Consider the following 14,658-nt stretch of genomic DNA (forward strand, 5'->3'; position numbering starts at 1 on the left):
TAGGGTATGGGAGGAGAGAAGGGGAAAAGTGGGATAGCACATCTTGGACTTTACCCCAGTCCAGGGTGGCATCAGGGTATCCAGGTGAGAAACTATGCCCAGGGTCCAGAGGACTGGATGTACCCAAAGAGTCACTGCGAGGGAAAATGTCCTCCTGTGATGTGCACATAACTATGAACAAACACATGCACGTAGACAGATACACACATAAGCTGGCCAGGACGTGTCCGCAGGGTTCTTGACTAATAAGCATCATGCATTTTCAGGTGGACTTGGTAATCCTCCTGCTCCAGGAAGTGCTCGCCGCACACAGAGCAAGTGCACTCCTCCTTGCTGTGCATGCGCCTCACATGGCTGTCGTGGGCTGCGTGTGAGGCAAAGACTTTGCCGCAGTACTTGCACTTGAAGGGCTTCTCCCCTGAGTGCTGGCGGATGTGAGTGCGCAGGATGCTGGATGCGGTGAATGCCTGAAAAGGTAAGGAGTTGAAAGTAATCCATTTTCACATATGTATTTCCCAGATTCAGTTAATCCAGGCCCATCAGAAGCACTGTACTCTGAAATTAAGCCCTCAAATAACATTCTCAGATAACTTAAGGGAAAAAACCTAACCTCACAGCAACAAGGAACCACGCTATATGGATGTGGCTGAGTCCATGGAATTAGATGAATCTCAGAGAAAGATTTCTGACCAGACACACCAGTAAATACCTTCTATATGTCAAGGGGTAAGAAGTCAATACTGTCCTAATTAGCTTTGCAGCTCTTTTATCTTTAGGGAACATAATGCAGCTTTTCCTTTCAGTTTTTATTTTCAGTGTCAGATTCGTATTCACATACTCTGGCACCTGGGGATTCAGGTACCAGAATTCATTCATGCAATTCAGCATCTATCTTTTGAGGTTTCATTTTCCCCACTCCATCATACTCTGCTCTTCCTTCACTCACACCCTTCCAGCCTGGTTCCCTACACACATCTGAGGAGCAAAGTGTGCACAATCACACTCTGCTCCCCTTGTAAAGGCTCATTCTTTATTTGGGGAGAAAACCCTCTCACCAAGACTGGAGCAGGAATGCTGCAAAGTTTTGAGTGTTTCCCCCTTTTTTTCCCCCAAGAGAGACACTTTCAGGCCCCTTGCTATTTGCAGACCACACAAAATAAATCCTCTTTAGCACCACTATGTTGCCGAACCATCACAAGTTTTCACAGCGTAGAGCGATACATGTCAGATACCGTTTCACTAGAAACCTTAGAGCTCAAACAGACCTGTGATTCCTATATAAAAGTCCCTGAAGACATATATTGAGAGGGCCAAAGTGTGTTTAAGGGCCAGAATGGTGATATTGGCCTCAGACTTTTGCTTTAATCACGATGTCACCCAGATAATGAGTAATGAGTCCAGGAAAGCAAAGCGGTTCCGGAGTACAACCATCATTAGAGGTAAAAGAGGCAAAGAGGAATCACGACTGCATAGGAGGCACACATGAGGATGCTTTAAAATAGCACCTGGCTTCCCAGTCACAGAAATGACAGCTATGTCCCAGGATAGCTGCAGCATCCTGCAGCTGTAGGGCTAAAGGTTTAACCTGATCCAATCTGCAACAGTCCTAACAAAATGGCTGTGTGCTGGTCAAGAGTCCCATGTGTATTAAGGGATCTGTTCAGATAGCAATCTGTAAAGCTTTGCCATCTCTCCCTGTGATCAGAAGATTAAAGGATGACATTTCAACTTAAACTCTGCCTACAAGTGTTTAGGCTGTCTAGGAGAGAAAGAAATGCAATAGCCAAAGGGATCTTCTTTAAGTATAGGATACTTCTGCTCTGTGTTAGTCCAGCCAGTCATTAACAAAACTTCTCTTTCTCCAAAATCAGGAGGACTTTGCTACATGACAACCGTGCTTCTGCATTGCATGGACACTCCCCAAAGCACCTGGAGCTTTATCGATTATTATACGATAGGAGCACGTATCGATTTTCACCCAGCAGCAGCATGTATGTTCATCCACCTTCTGTCTTCTGGAAAAGCTGTCAGTGCTCTCACTGGAAGAGCTCATCTGAATCATTCCTGTTGTGAGCATCATAGCTAGGCACATTTTTGATCAGTGCTGTATGACTTTACTCATGTTCTTTTTTAGATGAAACCTCCATGTCCCGTTGCACGTCAATGGCCCTGTTCCTTCAAGCATGCAGAGTTCTATCACGTAGGTTCAGCTTATGGGCCAAATCTATTCACTGCACTCCAGAAACAATGCCAGTAATTTCAAAAACTACCTATCTGATGAAAAAGCGGAATATTGCATCTATCTGTATGCCTTGGATGGCAATTGAAATTCTTTTAAGCTTTCCTAGATCCTTTCCCCACAGCAGTTCTCTCAGCTAGAATGAAACACAAATTCCACAACAGAAGGAGACCAGAACCTGTTTCTTCAGTCTCAGCCAGCCCTGTCACTTCAAGTCACAACTCTGCCTGGAATATAGCAAACTTATCTGGTTATCGACTTAAATAGAAGACATTTTCTTGAGAGAAAACAGAAAATAAGCAGAAAAAAAAGTAAAAAATGAAATTGAGATTGGAAAGAGCCACCCCCCCCCCCAGGTCCAGTGTGATGCTAAGCATGGCAGAGGACAGAGGGATGCAGCAGAGCACAGACGGGGCTTTGCCTTACCTTGTTGCAGTACACACATTTGTAGGGGCGCTCCCCAGAGTGAACCCTCATGTGTTTGCTCAGGCTGGAAGACTGAGAAAAGCTCTTTCCACACTCTGAGCACTGGGAAAGAAAAAATGGATAATGTTAAAAGGAAGCACAAAACAGCATAGTTCAAAAGAAAAAAAATAGGTATATAGAGTATGTGCATGTATTTTCCTATATATATTTTATATATATTTATACAATGTCTATGTATTTGTGTATATACACACACTAGTAATTTAAGCAGTAACAATTTCAAATACAGTCAGAATTTTTATCTGGTTTTAAGAACTTTTTTTTAAAAAAAAGAAAAATCATGCGAAATGTCAAAGCTTTTTTTTGTTGTTAAAATGGTTTAATTTAAAATCATGCTTCAGAACACAAACAGACAATACTGACTTTTGGTAATCAAAATCGAACATTTCTGTAAAATCACTTTCTTCAGAATGTAAATCAAGCTCCAGCTGTTACTTTTAATTTCAAAAATATTAAAGCAATCATAATAAATCTTAAAACAAAAAATAAATCTTAAAACAATAACCATTTATTTTTCAGAAATGGGGAGTCAGTCACACACCTAAGCTTACAGCTTGATCTGTCAGAAGTGCCTCTTGGCAGGAGTGAAACAAGTAGCATCCTCAAGCTGCTGCCCAGCAGCCAGCAGGACAAAACCAATTCACAAGAGTCACTTGAGAGATTTGCACTGATTCAGTGCAATTTATAAGAGCCCCAAACCATTTTCTCGCTACAATTGGAAAGAAATTATCTTTCAGAAGTTCAAAGCAAACTAAGCTATGACTGATCTTGAAAGGTGTTTATTTTTTACTGACACATTTTCCATCTTTGCTTTTTGAGTTGATCATTTTCAAATAAATGTGATATATTCAGAGTAAGTTTTATCTTATTGCCATTCTAAAGTATTTTTTTCATACACATTTCAAAACAAATGCTCTGGGAAATGAAATTAATAAGAATTAGGTGGTATTCAATGCCTTATTTAATAGAATAATATTTTTCACCTGTAACTAAATCAAGCTGATGTTCTGACATTTCAATATTGTTGATTTAGTTGAAAAAGTTTTCCCTGAAAAAATTTACATTATTACAGGAGTATCTATAAAATAGGTATTTTGAGGATTTTTTCAGGCCCAATTTAACTGTGCCATTTCAATCACTGGAACTCGATGTTCCCAAGCCTTCAGGAAGTCTGGTTTTCCATCCCCAGTGATCATAGAGAAAACTGATGCTATAGAGAGGCATTTGTTGCAGATGAGGAAAGCGTCTCCTCAATTATTTGTTTCCATCAATTGAAAATCTGCTCTCCATTGACTGTAAACCTTTTAGCTCCTGTTTTGTTTAACAGACCCAGATGTCTGTCGGTTCTCAGGCTGAAGGGTGGGAATGAGTGATAAGAGACATCATCTCCTCAGATCCAGGACAAGTGGAGTACCTTCAAATACAAGTTAGCACCACACCGTGTCAGAAAAGCAGCAAAACCCACAGGCAAACATCCAAAGAGCTCAGAAGAAATAGTTTCGTTTCAAGGCCTCGCTGAGACTGTGGAGTTCATTTTTCCAATGTAAATCCATTAAATTTCTCCAACTAAGCTCTGCTGCAGAAGACAAACTCCTGTACAGGCAAAGCAGTCCTTCCAGAGAACTGCTAGGGCAACTGGAGGAGGGAGAACACCATCAGCATCCTACCTCAGCCAGAAAGACTCCCTAATTAGTTCCCCCGGAAGAGCCAATACCTGCGGAGAGATCCGGAGCAGGCTCACCTTGTGAGGTCGGTGCCTTTCGTGAACGTGGAGAACATGGATCCTCAGCCTGTCTCTTTTTTCAAAGGACCGGTTGCAGAGGTTACACGGAAATTTGCGGTCCCCCTGGTCCACACAGCGGGTGTACTTGAGGTGCTTGTCCCGGTAGTACTTGTAGGCAAAAACCTTGCCGCAGCGGTCGCACTTAAAGCTTTCCCCGGCTTCTGTACGAGAGAAGGGAAAGGGCCACCTCTCTGTTACATGGCAGCACCAAGGGCTCCTTTCAAACCTGCTGCATTCCCAGAGCTGGTACCGAGTTAGGAATTAGAAGTCTCAACTTAAAATTCCCAACTTATTGGGAGAATATTAAGGGTAAATGGATTCTGGCAAAACCATTAACAAATACCCATCGGTTCTCACTGCTTCACTTGCCTATTACCTTTCTAACGGGGGGTGGGGGGTGGGGGTGGGGAGTAAACTGCAGCCCACAGCCTTGTATGATCACTGGGTTTAGCTACCGACTACAGCAAGGACAGGAGTTCATCCTTGGTTCTCTCTAAACAGGGAGAGAATGTGAAAAATCAACTCAAAGTCGCATGCAAAAGCATCTCCCCACACAGAAACACTGCCAGGTGTCTCATACTAACATTGTCCATAAATTTTAGGTCCTGTCCCAAAAAGAAAGGTAAACTTGCACGGTTTTTCTAGATAATTTTAAAAATGCTGTCGGACAAAAGCACATTTATTTGGTGGGGTTTTTTTTGTTGTTTTTTTTTTTTTTTTTCTTTTTTTTGTATTTAACACTGTTCTCAACCACTGAATTTGGAACAACAGTGACAGGATATTTTTCAAACGCTTACGCATCCTTTTCTGCCGTTAACAAAAGCAACTTTGGCTTAAGCCTTAAAATGAAACGAACGATTTACGTGAACCAGGCACCTGAAGACAACATTGCAAAATTCTCGTGTCAATCTGGCTCTCTGCCTCACTGTGGCACCTCTCCCTCTGCAGCCTGCCCTGCGCTGGCATACACCCGTTTTCCCTGTACATAAGCTTTGCTTATAAGAAGGGCATTTATTTTCTGAGCATTATAAGCAGAGTTATTCCGGGAATAAACGTGTTTGACATTTGAACTGCAAGCCATGCCGGCATTATTGGATCTCAACGACTTCTGCCTGCCACATTTACTGAGTGTTAATTGCACGAAAAATATAATAAAAGCAGGCATGTGCGATAATAAGATAAAACAGGACCAAAACCGGAATGCCGCTCAAAAGTCCCTCTTGTCTCAAAATGTGTACCCCCTCCCCTCCCTTATGCAGAGCCCAGCCCCGCACCACCAGATGTTTTACAGCCGTCGAGCGAACAACTTCAGCTCCCCCATGAAATGAGAACAAGAAGAGGAGACTTTTGCACAGAGCTGGCAGAAGCCCTCGGTGCGGTCCCTGGTGCCGAGGGGAAGCTGCTGCTCTGGGATACTAGGGTTGCAGGGAAGGGAAGGGGCAGGCAGGGCCGGGCACCCTGCCACCGGCTCACCGCAAGGACTGGGGAGCGTTCGAAGTAAAACATAGATGGAAAAAGGTGGTGCCCGAGTTCCTTTACCTCCCTTCGTGCGAGCCTAGCCCTGGCCAGACGCAGCACCATGGGCATGAGGAGCTGGCAGGCTCACCTTCGGGGTTCTCCGGGTGCTTCTTCCCCTCCTGCCCGTCCTTCAGGCTGATCGGGATGCCCAGGAACTGCACGTAGCAATCTCCGTACCACACCAGCAGCTCCTGCTTCGGCAAGATTTCCTTGCAGCTCTCGTAGAATATTTGCCCCTCGCACTGGATAGCTGTCAAGTTCTGCTCCTCGGGATACCTGGCACAGTTCACCAGAGACATCCAGTTGCCAGAGGCGCCTTTCCCGTCTATGAAGTGGCTCAGGCGATCGCAGTCAAAGATCTGGAGAGCAGGGAGAACCCGATCAAGTTTGACGGATCCTTCCTTCCCGCACATGTCCCGCTCGCACCGATCCACCCCCCGCACCGAGCCGAGCCCCTCTCGCAGGCTAAGGGAGTGGGGCGGCCGAGCCCAGCGGTGCCTCCACTACCTCCCACATCAGCGAGTTGTCGTCGTAAATCTTGATCTCGCTGATGCTGACCACTTTGCCTCGGAAAGGGCCGAAGCGGACTCCTTTGGGAATGGGGTCCGTGCAGAAGACTCCGACCTGAGACATGTCCCCGTACTCCACCTGCAGCACCGAGAGCCCTGCGGGGAACAGGGCAGGCTGAGCGCGGCTTGGCCGCGGCTGGGCGAGGAGAGAGGCGTGGGCAGCGCCGGGCCCCTACCTTCGGGCAGCTGCAGCGAGTCCCTGTCGAGTGGCGAGGCGAAGGAGGACTGCGCAGCACCTGCAGAGAAGGAGTCCGCAGCACCTGCAAGAAGAGGGACCCCTTCTTCAGTCGGCAGTGCAGGTGCAGCGGGGCAGGGGGACCGGATCTTGCTGGGCCCGACGGCGGCCGGAGCTCGAATCACTCCCGGGTTCTCCCGGTGTGAGTTCGTAATGCAAGAAAACCACGGGGAAAGGAAGCCCGACGTGCCCTCGGCGATGCCCGGTGGACATGGCTTCCGCGGGACCACCCGCACCCCACTCAGGGGACTGTCCCCAGGCCCCACCGTACACCCGGCCGCAAGGAACGACCTTCCGCCCCGGTGCTCCTCGGTGCCCCACCTGTCGCAGGCAGCCCCTTGCGCACAAGCCGGAGACCGCCTTACCCGTGCTGGCGGGGGACAGCCGGGGCCCCGAGATGGCGTGTATGCTCCCGGCCAGCTGACTGCTCCGGAGCGCCCCGTATAGCACCGCGTTGAGCTCCTCCTCGGTGAAGTGGTACCTGTGGCTCTGTCCCTCGAGCGCTCCGGCCTCCGGGCTGCGGGCAGCCTTGTGCGGGGGGCCCAGGTAGAGCGGTGGCGGCGAGACAGGGGCCCCTGCCCCGACGAGCGAGTCTTCCCTGAGAGAGAAGGGGTCCTGCGGCTTGGCGTAGTGGGGCAAAGGGAGGCCGGGAAAGGGCTCGGCGGGCAGGGGTGGCGGCTGGCTCAAGAAAGTGGAGGCCCTGCTGAAGCTGTAGTGGGGCAGCGGCGGGGAGGCGGGGAGCATCCCGCCCAGGGATTTTAGGGGCTGGAAGAAGTCGGGGGCCGCTTCGAAGTACTGGGCAGGAGGGTGGAAAGAGGGGTAGTAGGCAGTCCCGAGCGCGTCTCTGTAGTCTCCGGGGACCGACTCGCCGGCCAGGTACAGAGCCATGTCGGGGCGGGAAAGGAGGAAGGGAGGGAGAGAGCTGTTGGGAAGCGGAGGGGCAGACACCCGGGGGGTGTCTGGGGGTCCCGCTGCGGGGCGGGATAGAGGCGCTGGAGCCGCCGTTCGCTACTGTCCGCCGCCCGGCGCCGTCGAGGCAAGCGGATGGCCGCCGCCGGACCGCGCCGCTATATGCGCCGGGGAGGGGAGGGAGAATAAGGGGGGGCAGGCGGGGACGGCCCGCCCCGGGGGTCGCGGAGCCCTGGGAGTGGGCGAAGGGGGCTGTCCCGACCGGCGGCCCCTACTCCGGGGCGGAGTCGCGGCTTTTCCCCGAGCGGCCTGGCCGCCCCTCTCCACGTCGAGGCCAGCGGTGTCAGAGGGGCGAGGCGGGATACCCAACCTCCTGGACCCACCGCACCTGCCTCTCCAAGCCCAACCGCTGGGCCCGGCCGGGGCGCCGGTGGCTCTGCCGCTCCTCAGAGCAGAAGGCCGGGGTGCCGGAGCGATGTTCTCTCCGGATAAGCACCTACTGCCGTGGGTGAACACCACGGCCGGAGGCTGTCGTGCTCCCCAGCCGGATCCACGGCTCCCGCGCAGTGTCTCGGGAGTTCCAGGCGTAGGGTTTGGATATGGAGAATCAAACTCATCTCCAAAATTCCAATGACACAGCAGCATACTCTCAGCCACTGTAGGTTTCACGGGCATTGCTGAGGTGATTTTAGTTTACCTTGGAGCTGTCTGTTGCTTGCCTGGCAGGACATCGGGCTGTTGCTGGGGTTTCCCTGGCTCCACGACCAGGCCTACGCCAGGACCTGCTCAGAATGGGACTAGAGGAAGACATCTGGCCCTTGTCCCCCCGCAGAGGTGCTGGGTGATCCCCTTCTGCAGGGTTTCATCCTAGGTTTTGTGGGGTTTCCCCTTCTAATCTGCCCTTCCTCCCACATGGCTACATGCTACAATTGCTATAACAAGGGGACCTGGAAGGTCCTGCAGGATTCCAGAGGCCCAGGTGTCATTGGAGGATGTCATCTCTGCTGGTGTAGGGAGATGGAGAAATCTTCAGTCCAGGGCAAAACCCCATGGAAGGTGGGTTACTGCAGACCCCCTGCCTGGGTGACACTGAACATGCAGGCATGGAGAAAAGGGCCAGGATGGGTTGTGCTGCACTGTAGAGAGCTTGGGAACTTGCACCCATGGGTCCCTCTCGGAGCAAAGCAGCATTGGACTTCCTGGGGCACAGCACAAGACAAACTGCACCAGACACAGCTGGAGAGGGGAACAAACACGGCCAGGCCCGACTCCTGGAGGTTTATATGCCATTTGAGTGGTTATGGTTTAACCTTAGCCAGCAGCTGAGCCCACACAGCCACTCACTCATTGCCCCTGCATTGAGATGAGGGAGAAAATCGAAGAGTAAAAGTGAGATTGAGATAAAGACAATTTAATAGGCAAAGCAAAAGTTATGTGTGCAAGCAAAGAAAACAAGGAATTCACTCACCACTTTCCATCACAGGCATGTGTTCAGCCATCTCCAGGAAAGCAGGGCTCCATCACATGTAATGGTTACTTGGGAAGACAAAAGCCATCACTCTGAATGTTCCCCTGCTCTCTTATTCTTCCCTCAGTTTTATAAACATCCCCCCCCCCCCCCCTTTTTCTTCTTCCCTCAGCTTTACATGCTGCGCACAACATCATCTGGTGTGGAATATCCTTGTAGCCAGCTGGGGTCAGCTGTCCCAGCTGTGTCCCCTCCCAACTCCTTGTGCATCCCCAGCCTACTCACTGGTGGGGTGGTGAGGAGCAGAAAAGACCTCGTCTGTGTGCAAGCACTGAATTATCGACACCATTTTCAGCACAAATGCAAATCCTAGCCTCAGACCAGTTACAACTCTACCTCAGCCAAAAGCAGCACAGGTGTGCTATAAAAATTTATTCATGTAGCTCCATGTGATCCTCTGTAAGACACTGCCTTCATGCCAAAGAAGGGGTGTATTAGGAATCACTTGAAGCGCCCTCAGACAGAGACTGTGGCTCCAGACACGGTCACTGACTGCACTTGACCAGAGGTAAAGCCTTCCTGCAGTCCTTATTTCTTATCTGGCCTGAGTGAAGTGCTCCGAAACAGAGTTTGGGAAAGAATCACTGGCTGCCCTCAGGGAATGAGGGTGTTCGGAGCACAGGATCTCAAGCATTGTAATTCCTCCTACCAAAAGCTTTGAATTGGAACCTCCCCTTATTTTTTTTTTTTTACTCAGGACATAAACACTGAGGCAGCAACACAAACACACAAACACTACTGAGAGGGACACAGAACTCATTCAGGCTCTCCTAGCTTCCAAGACCCCTTCTACAGTCAGACCAGGACAGCTGTGTCCCCAAACCTTCGTACATTTGTGTACTTTGCATTAAATGTACTGGTCTAATTCTCCTACCTACAAACTCATTCTCCATCCTAGCCCAAGACAGAAGTACAGAGTACACCAGGGACAGCCAATACACACAAGGCTCAGGAAAAAGGTAGGAATACAGCCTTCTGAAACTTGCTTGAGATAGTCCCTTAGCTTCATTTTTTTTTACCTGTCTAATTTTTTACTTTCTCTGTGTTGTTCCGAACCTGTTACTTGTAAGACAGAATTGATGCTCTATTGCTTTCGTAAACAGTTTCAGGCAAGCAGTTTAGTATGGCTTTCTTGGTGCAGCATCAGTAGCATAAAAGTAGTACCAGCATTAATCAGATTTACAGGAATAAGCCTTTGAGCTCTGATTGTCCTGGGTTCAGCAGTAGCAGTGTCATGGTTTAAGCCAGTCAGCAAGTCAGCCACACAGTTTCTACTCCCCACCCCCACCCCCGGAGGGATGGGGAGGAGAATCGAAAGAATGTAACTCCCACGGGCGAGATAAAAACAGTCCAGTAACTAAGGTATAACACAAATCACTACTGCTACCACCAATAATAAGGTGGTAGGACAAGCAGTCACTTTTTGTCCTTCTTAGTAGCTGGTGCAGCGCTGTGGTTTTGACTTTCGGCCTGGGGACAGTACTGATAAAACCAATGTTTTCAGTTGCTGGTCAGAATGTTTACCCTGACCAAGGCCTTTGTGAGTCTCATGCTTTGCCAGGGAGGAGGGGAAGCCGGGAGGAAGCAGGGACAGAACACCTGACCCAAACTAGCCAAAGAGGTATTCCATACCACAGCACGTCATGCCCAGGGATGTAACTGGGAGTTACCCGGAAGGGCACGTTCTCTTTTCTGTTGAGCTTGTTTCCGGTGGGCGGTATCGTATTCTCTTCCCTTGTTATTTCCCTTATCATTATTATTATTGGTGGCAGCAGTAGTGATTTGTGTTATACCTTAGTTACTGGACTGTTTTTATCTCAACCTGTGGGAGTTACATTCTTTCAATTCTCCTCCCCATCCCTCGGGGGGTGGGGGAGTAGAAACTGCGTGGCTGACTTGCCGACTGGCTTAAACCACGACACTGATTGCACAGCAGTTTGAATTACCCTTAGAAATTAAGTTTTGCCAGATAATCTGGAATCCTTTGGCTACCCTGTGTCCAGATATCACAGCACAGGATGAGGAAAAGCAGCTTGTGAAGGAAACTTGCTCATGTTTGATTCAAAGAAATCACTCCACAGTACGTACTGTAAAGCACAAACTGTCATTGGTGCCGGGAGCACATGGGGGGTCAAACCTCCATGCACATGTCCAAAGAAGAGTAAATCTTATGGGTTCTTTTATACCTACTTTTCATCTTGATATAATTTTATCTAAAGCATACATTCATACAATTTGGTAAGTTACATAACTTTTGATTTTCTTATCGTATTGTGCACTTGGTTAGGGCTAAAATGATAGTCGATAGATTAGTATTAATCAGAATTCTTATAGCTGTTTACCTTTTAGCTTAGTGTTATTGATTAACTGCTAATACCTGCGAGCTAAGTGCTTGGTTCTTCGTTCAAATTGTTATCATATCTTGCCATTAGGGATGTCCCTGCTTATAAGCAGATGTCAGCAGATGCAAGGCTGCCTATGTACCTGAGTTCTAACTTTTTGTATATCATGCCCTAGCAGGAGGGCAGGTCCTTACTTGCAGATGGGTTTCTACTACTAAGCGTGTGCAGTAGTGTTTTTAATGCTGAGTCATACTCATGCTAAATAGCAAAGTTATGTCAACTAAGGCCTAATGTCTTGGATTCAATTGGAGATTCAGAAGAGATGAAGACAAACAAATACAAGGTGAGATTTTTTAATTCTCCCCATTAGTTAAATTGAAGACATGCCCAAAAATTAAAACACTCTTTTTTAGAAGCCTGATGACACATAGTCCAGGATAAGAGAAGGGCTTCAGGCACTGTTGTCACTGTATTACAGATAATCTTTAAAGGCTTTCATCCCCCAAGAGGTTAAAGGCATTTATTGCACTAAAAAAGTCCCATCCTCGGGAAGAGATGTGTGGTGAGAGGAGCAGAAGGACAGCGGTGCAGAGCCACACCCAGCAGACAGGCCAGCCCCAGTCACAGGGATGCTCCTGCTTTTTCCTGGGAATTACTGGGAATTCATCTGCCAAAACACGCCAGAGGTTGGTTTTGCTCAGTGTGACAGGGGAGCAGCTCTATAAAAATAATATCAGCTCAGAGGTGCTAGCCCTGATGTGTTTTCAGCCTGCTTCTTCTGCCTGTGGATAAAAGGGGCAAGCAGAAATACAGATTCACTTTGAGGGGAAATCTCTGGCTCACGCACACTCTACTTGATCTATTTGTTCCCCCTCCCTGAGAGTCTCTCAGACTTTTGGTTTGGGATTCTGTTTTTCTTTTGTGGCCTCCTCACACCAATCAGGAAATGCATCCCACTAAAATTGGAGCACCTTAGGTCCTCTGGACTCCAGGGCATTCCTTAAGCTTAATGCCTTCAATACAATCAGCCATGTTTTTTTCTTGGTCATAACATCTGTCATGAGCCCACCATGCTGGCCAAAGTCAGGGTCATTATCAGCAGTAACAAAGAAGGCTCAGACTGGGACCAAAGACAGAGAAGGGTTACTGGGGTCTGCCACACCACCCAAGTTTTTAGCTGCTGGGGTGATTTCTTTCGCAGCTGAGACATGTCTCGAGAGTCTGTCCTTAAGTGGCACAGACCTCAACGCCCAGCTCTGAAAGACCACCATTCACACAGGTTCATTTGCACTGTAATTCCAACCTGGACCTTTCCTGACTTACCTCTCGTAGGGACTTTATCAATCTGTGATCATTCTTCCCTCTTTTAGCTGGCTAGAGTGGAAATTCTCACTGGGACTCTGGGCTGACCTGTATCAAAAGCTGTGATTCAGCAGCTCCTGCACACTGCAGGAGCCAACAGACAATGCTTGGCTGAATCCCCAGCAAGAATTTATAAAAGGTAAGAGGAAACAAAGTCACCTATACCTGTATACCTGTTACACCTACAAGGCCACAGGACTGCTCAAGGCTACTTTGGGTTCTGCTTTTTTCAGTGCAAAACCTTACTTTTTGTGAAGGCTGCACTGTGATTATTGTTTCAGGCATCAGGTTGGGAGTTCAGTCAAGAGGCCTAGTCAGGTTCTACTTAGCTACACTTCTCAGCCCAAAAGCCAAGGCAGAGGGCAGATACCCCTGGCAGCATTCTTCCCTTGCCATAGCCTGAGCTCACATGCAGCCTTCCTCCCACACAGGGTACAACACATGAAGAACCATGATAAGCAGCGAGCAACAAGCTGGGGAATAATTCAAAGGCTCTGGGCATCCCAGTTCCATCGCTGTGAAAAGTCTGGTCTCCAAGACTTTTCATAGTGAACATATGGACTACCATAAGAAGGACCTGTCACTTTTTGTCTCTTTTGTTGTGACGTCAGGTTAGAGCAACATGTTCGTATCACATGCATTGGCTTCTGTCAACAAAGCTTGATCCAGAAGGGAAAGGCAGCACATTTCTTTCATTCCGTTACCTCGGGGGTCATCATTTTTAGAATATTATCATATTTAGAATGATGCCAGGACTTTTAGTTAAAACTATTGTAAAGACTTTTAATTTCCTTTCAATATGAATAAATTATAAAGTGATAATTGCGCCAAAAGGTGAAGTTCCAATAGGAAACATTTTTTGTCTTAGTATAAAGATGCTTTCTCTACTTGTTTCTGACCTCACATTGGGAAGAAACCTCCTCCTTCCTTGCTTTTCTTAATGTGGAAGTATTTTCCACCTGTCCAAGGATCACCATAATTTTGCCAAAGTCAAAAGAACTGTAGGATAACAGAATCATAGAATCATAGAATAGTTAGGGTTGGAAAGGACCTTAAGATCATCTAGTTCCAACCCTCCTGCCATGGGCAGGGACACCTCCCACTAAACCATGTCTCCCAAGGCTCTGTCCAACCTGGCCTTGAACACCGCCAAGGATGGAGCATTCACAACCTCCCTGGGCAACCCATTCCAGTGCCTCACCACCCTCTCAGTAAAGAATTTCTTCCTTATATCCAATCTAAACTTCCCCTGTTTAAGTTTGAACCCGTTACCCCTTGTCCTGTCACTACAGTCCCTAATGAAGAGTCCGCCCCAGCATCCTTGTAGGCCCCCTTCAGACACTGGAAGGCTGCTATGAGGTCTCCATGCAGCCTTCTCTTCTCCAGGCTGAACAGACCCAACTTTCTCAGCCTGTCTCCATAAGGGAGGTGCTCCAGTCCCCTGATCATCCTCGTGGCCCTCCTCTGGACTTGTTCCAACAGTTCCATGTCCTTTTTATGTTGAGGACACCAGAACTGCACACAATACTCCAAGTGAGGTCTCACAAGAGCAGAGTAGAGGGGCAGGATCACCTCCTTCGACCTGCTGATCATGCTCCTTTTGATGCAGCCCAGGATATGGTTGGCTTTCTGGGCTGCGAGCGCACACTGAAGCCGGCTCATGTTCATTTTCTCATCGACCAACACC

General features: G+C 48.3%; 1 protein-coding gene across 1 annotated transcript; it reads right to left on the minus strand.

Moving 5' to 3' along the window:
* Positions 1 to 242: 242 nt before the first annotated feature.
* Positions 243 to 7,718, minus strand: PRDM14 (PR/SET domain 14; the record flags this gene model as incomplete). The annotated part of the gene is made up of 7 exons (XM_080609715.1): positions 243 to 467; positions 2,666 to 2,767; positions 4,467 to 4,669; positions 6,115 to 6,385; positions 6,534 to 6,691; positions 6,772 to 6,820; positions 7,188 to 7,718. The coding sequence occupies 7 exons, from the start codon at positions 7,716 to 7,718 to the stop codon at positions 243 to 245; spliced, it is 1,539 nt and encodes a 512-aa protein (XP_080465841.1).
* Between the last annotated feature and the right edge of the window lie 6,940 nt (positions 7,719 to 14,658).

This window comes from Psittacula echo, assembly GCF_963264785.1.
Source record: "Psittacula echo genome assembly, chromosome: 2".
In the NCBI taxonomy this organism is placed as follows: domain Eukaryota; kingdom Metazoa; phylum Chordata; class Aves; order Psittaciformes; family Psittacidae; genus Psittacula; species Psittacula echo.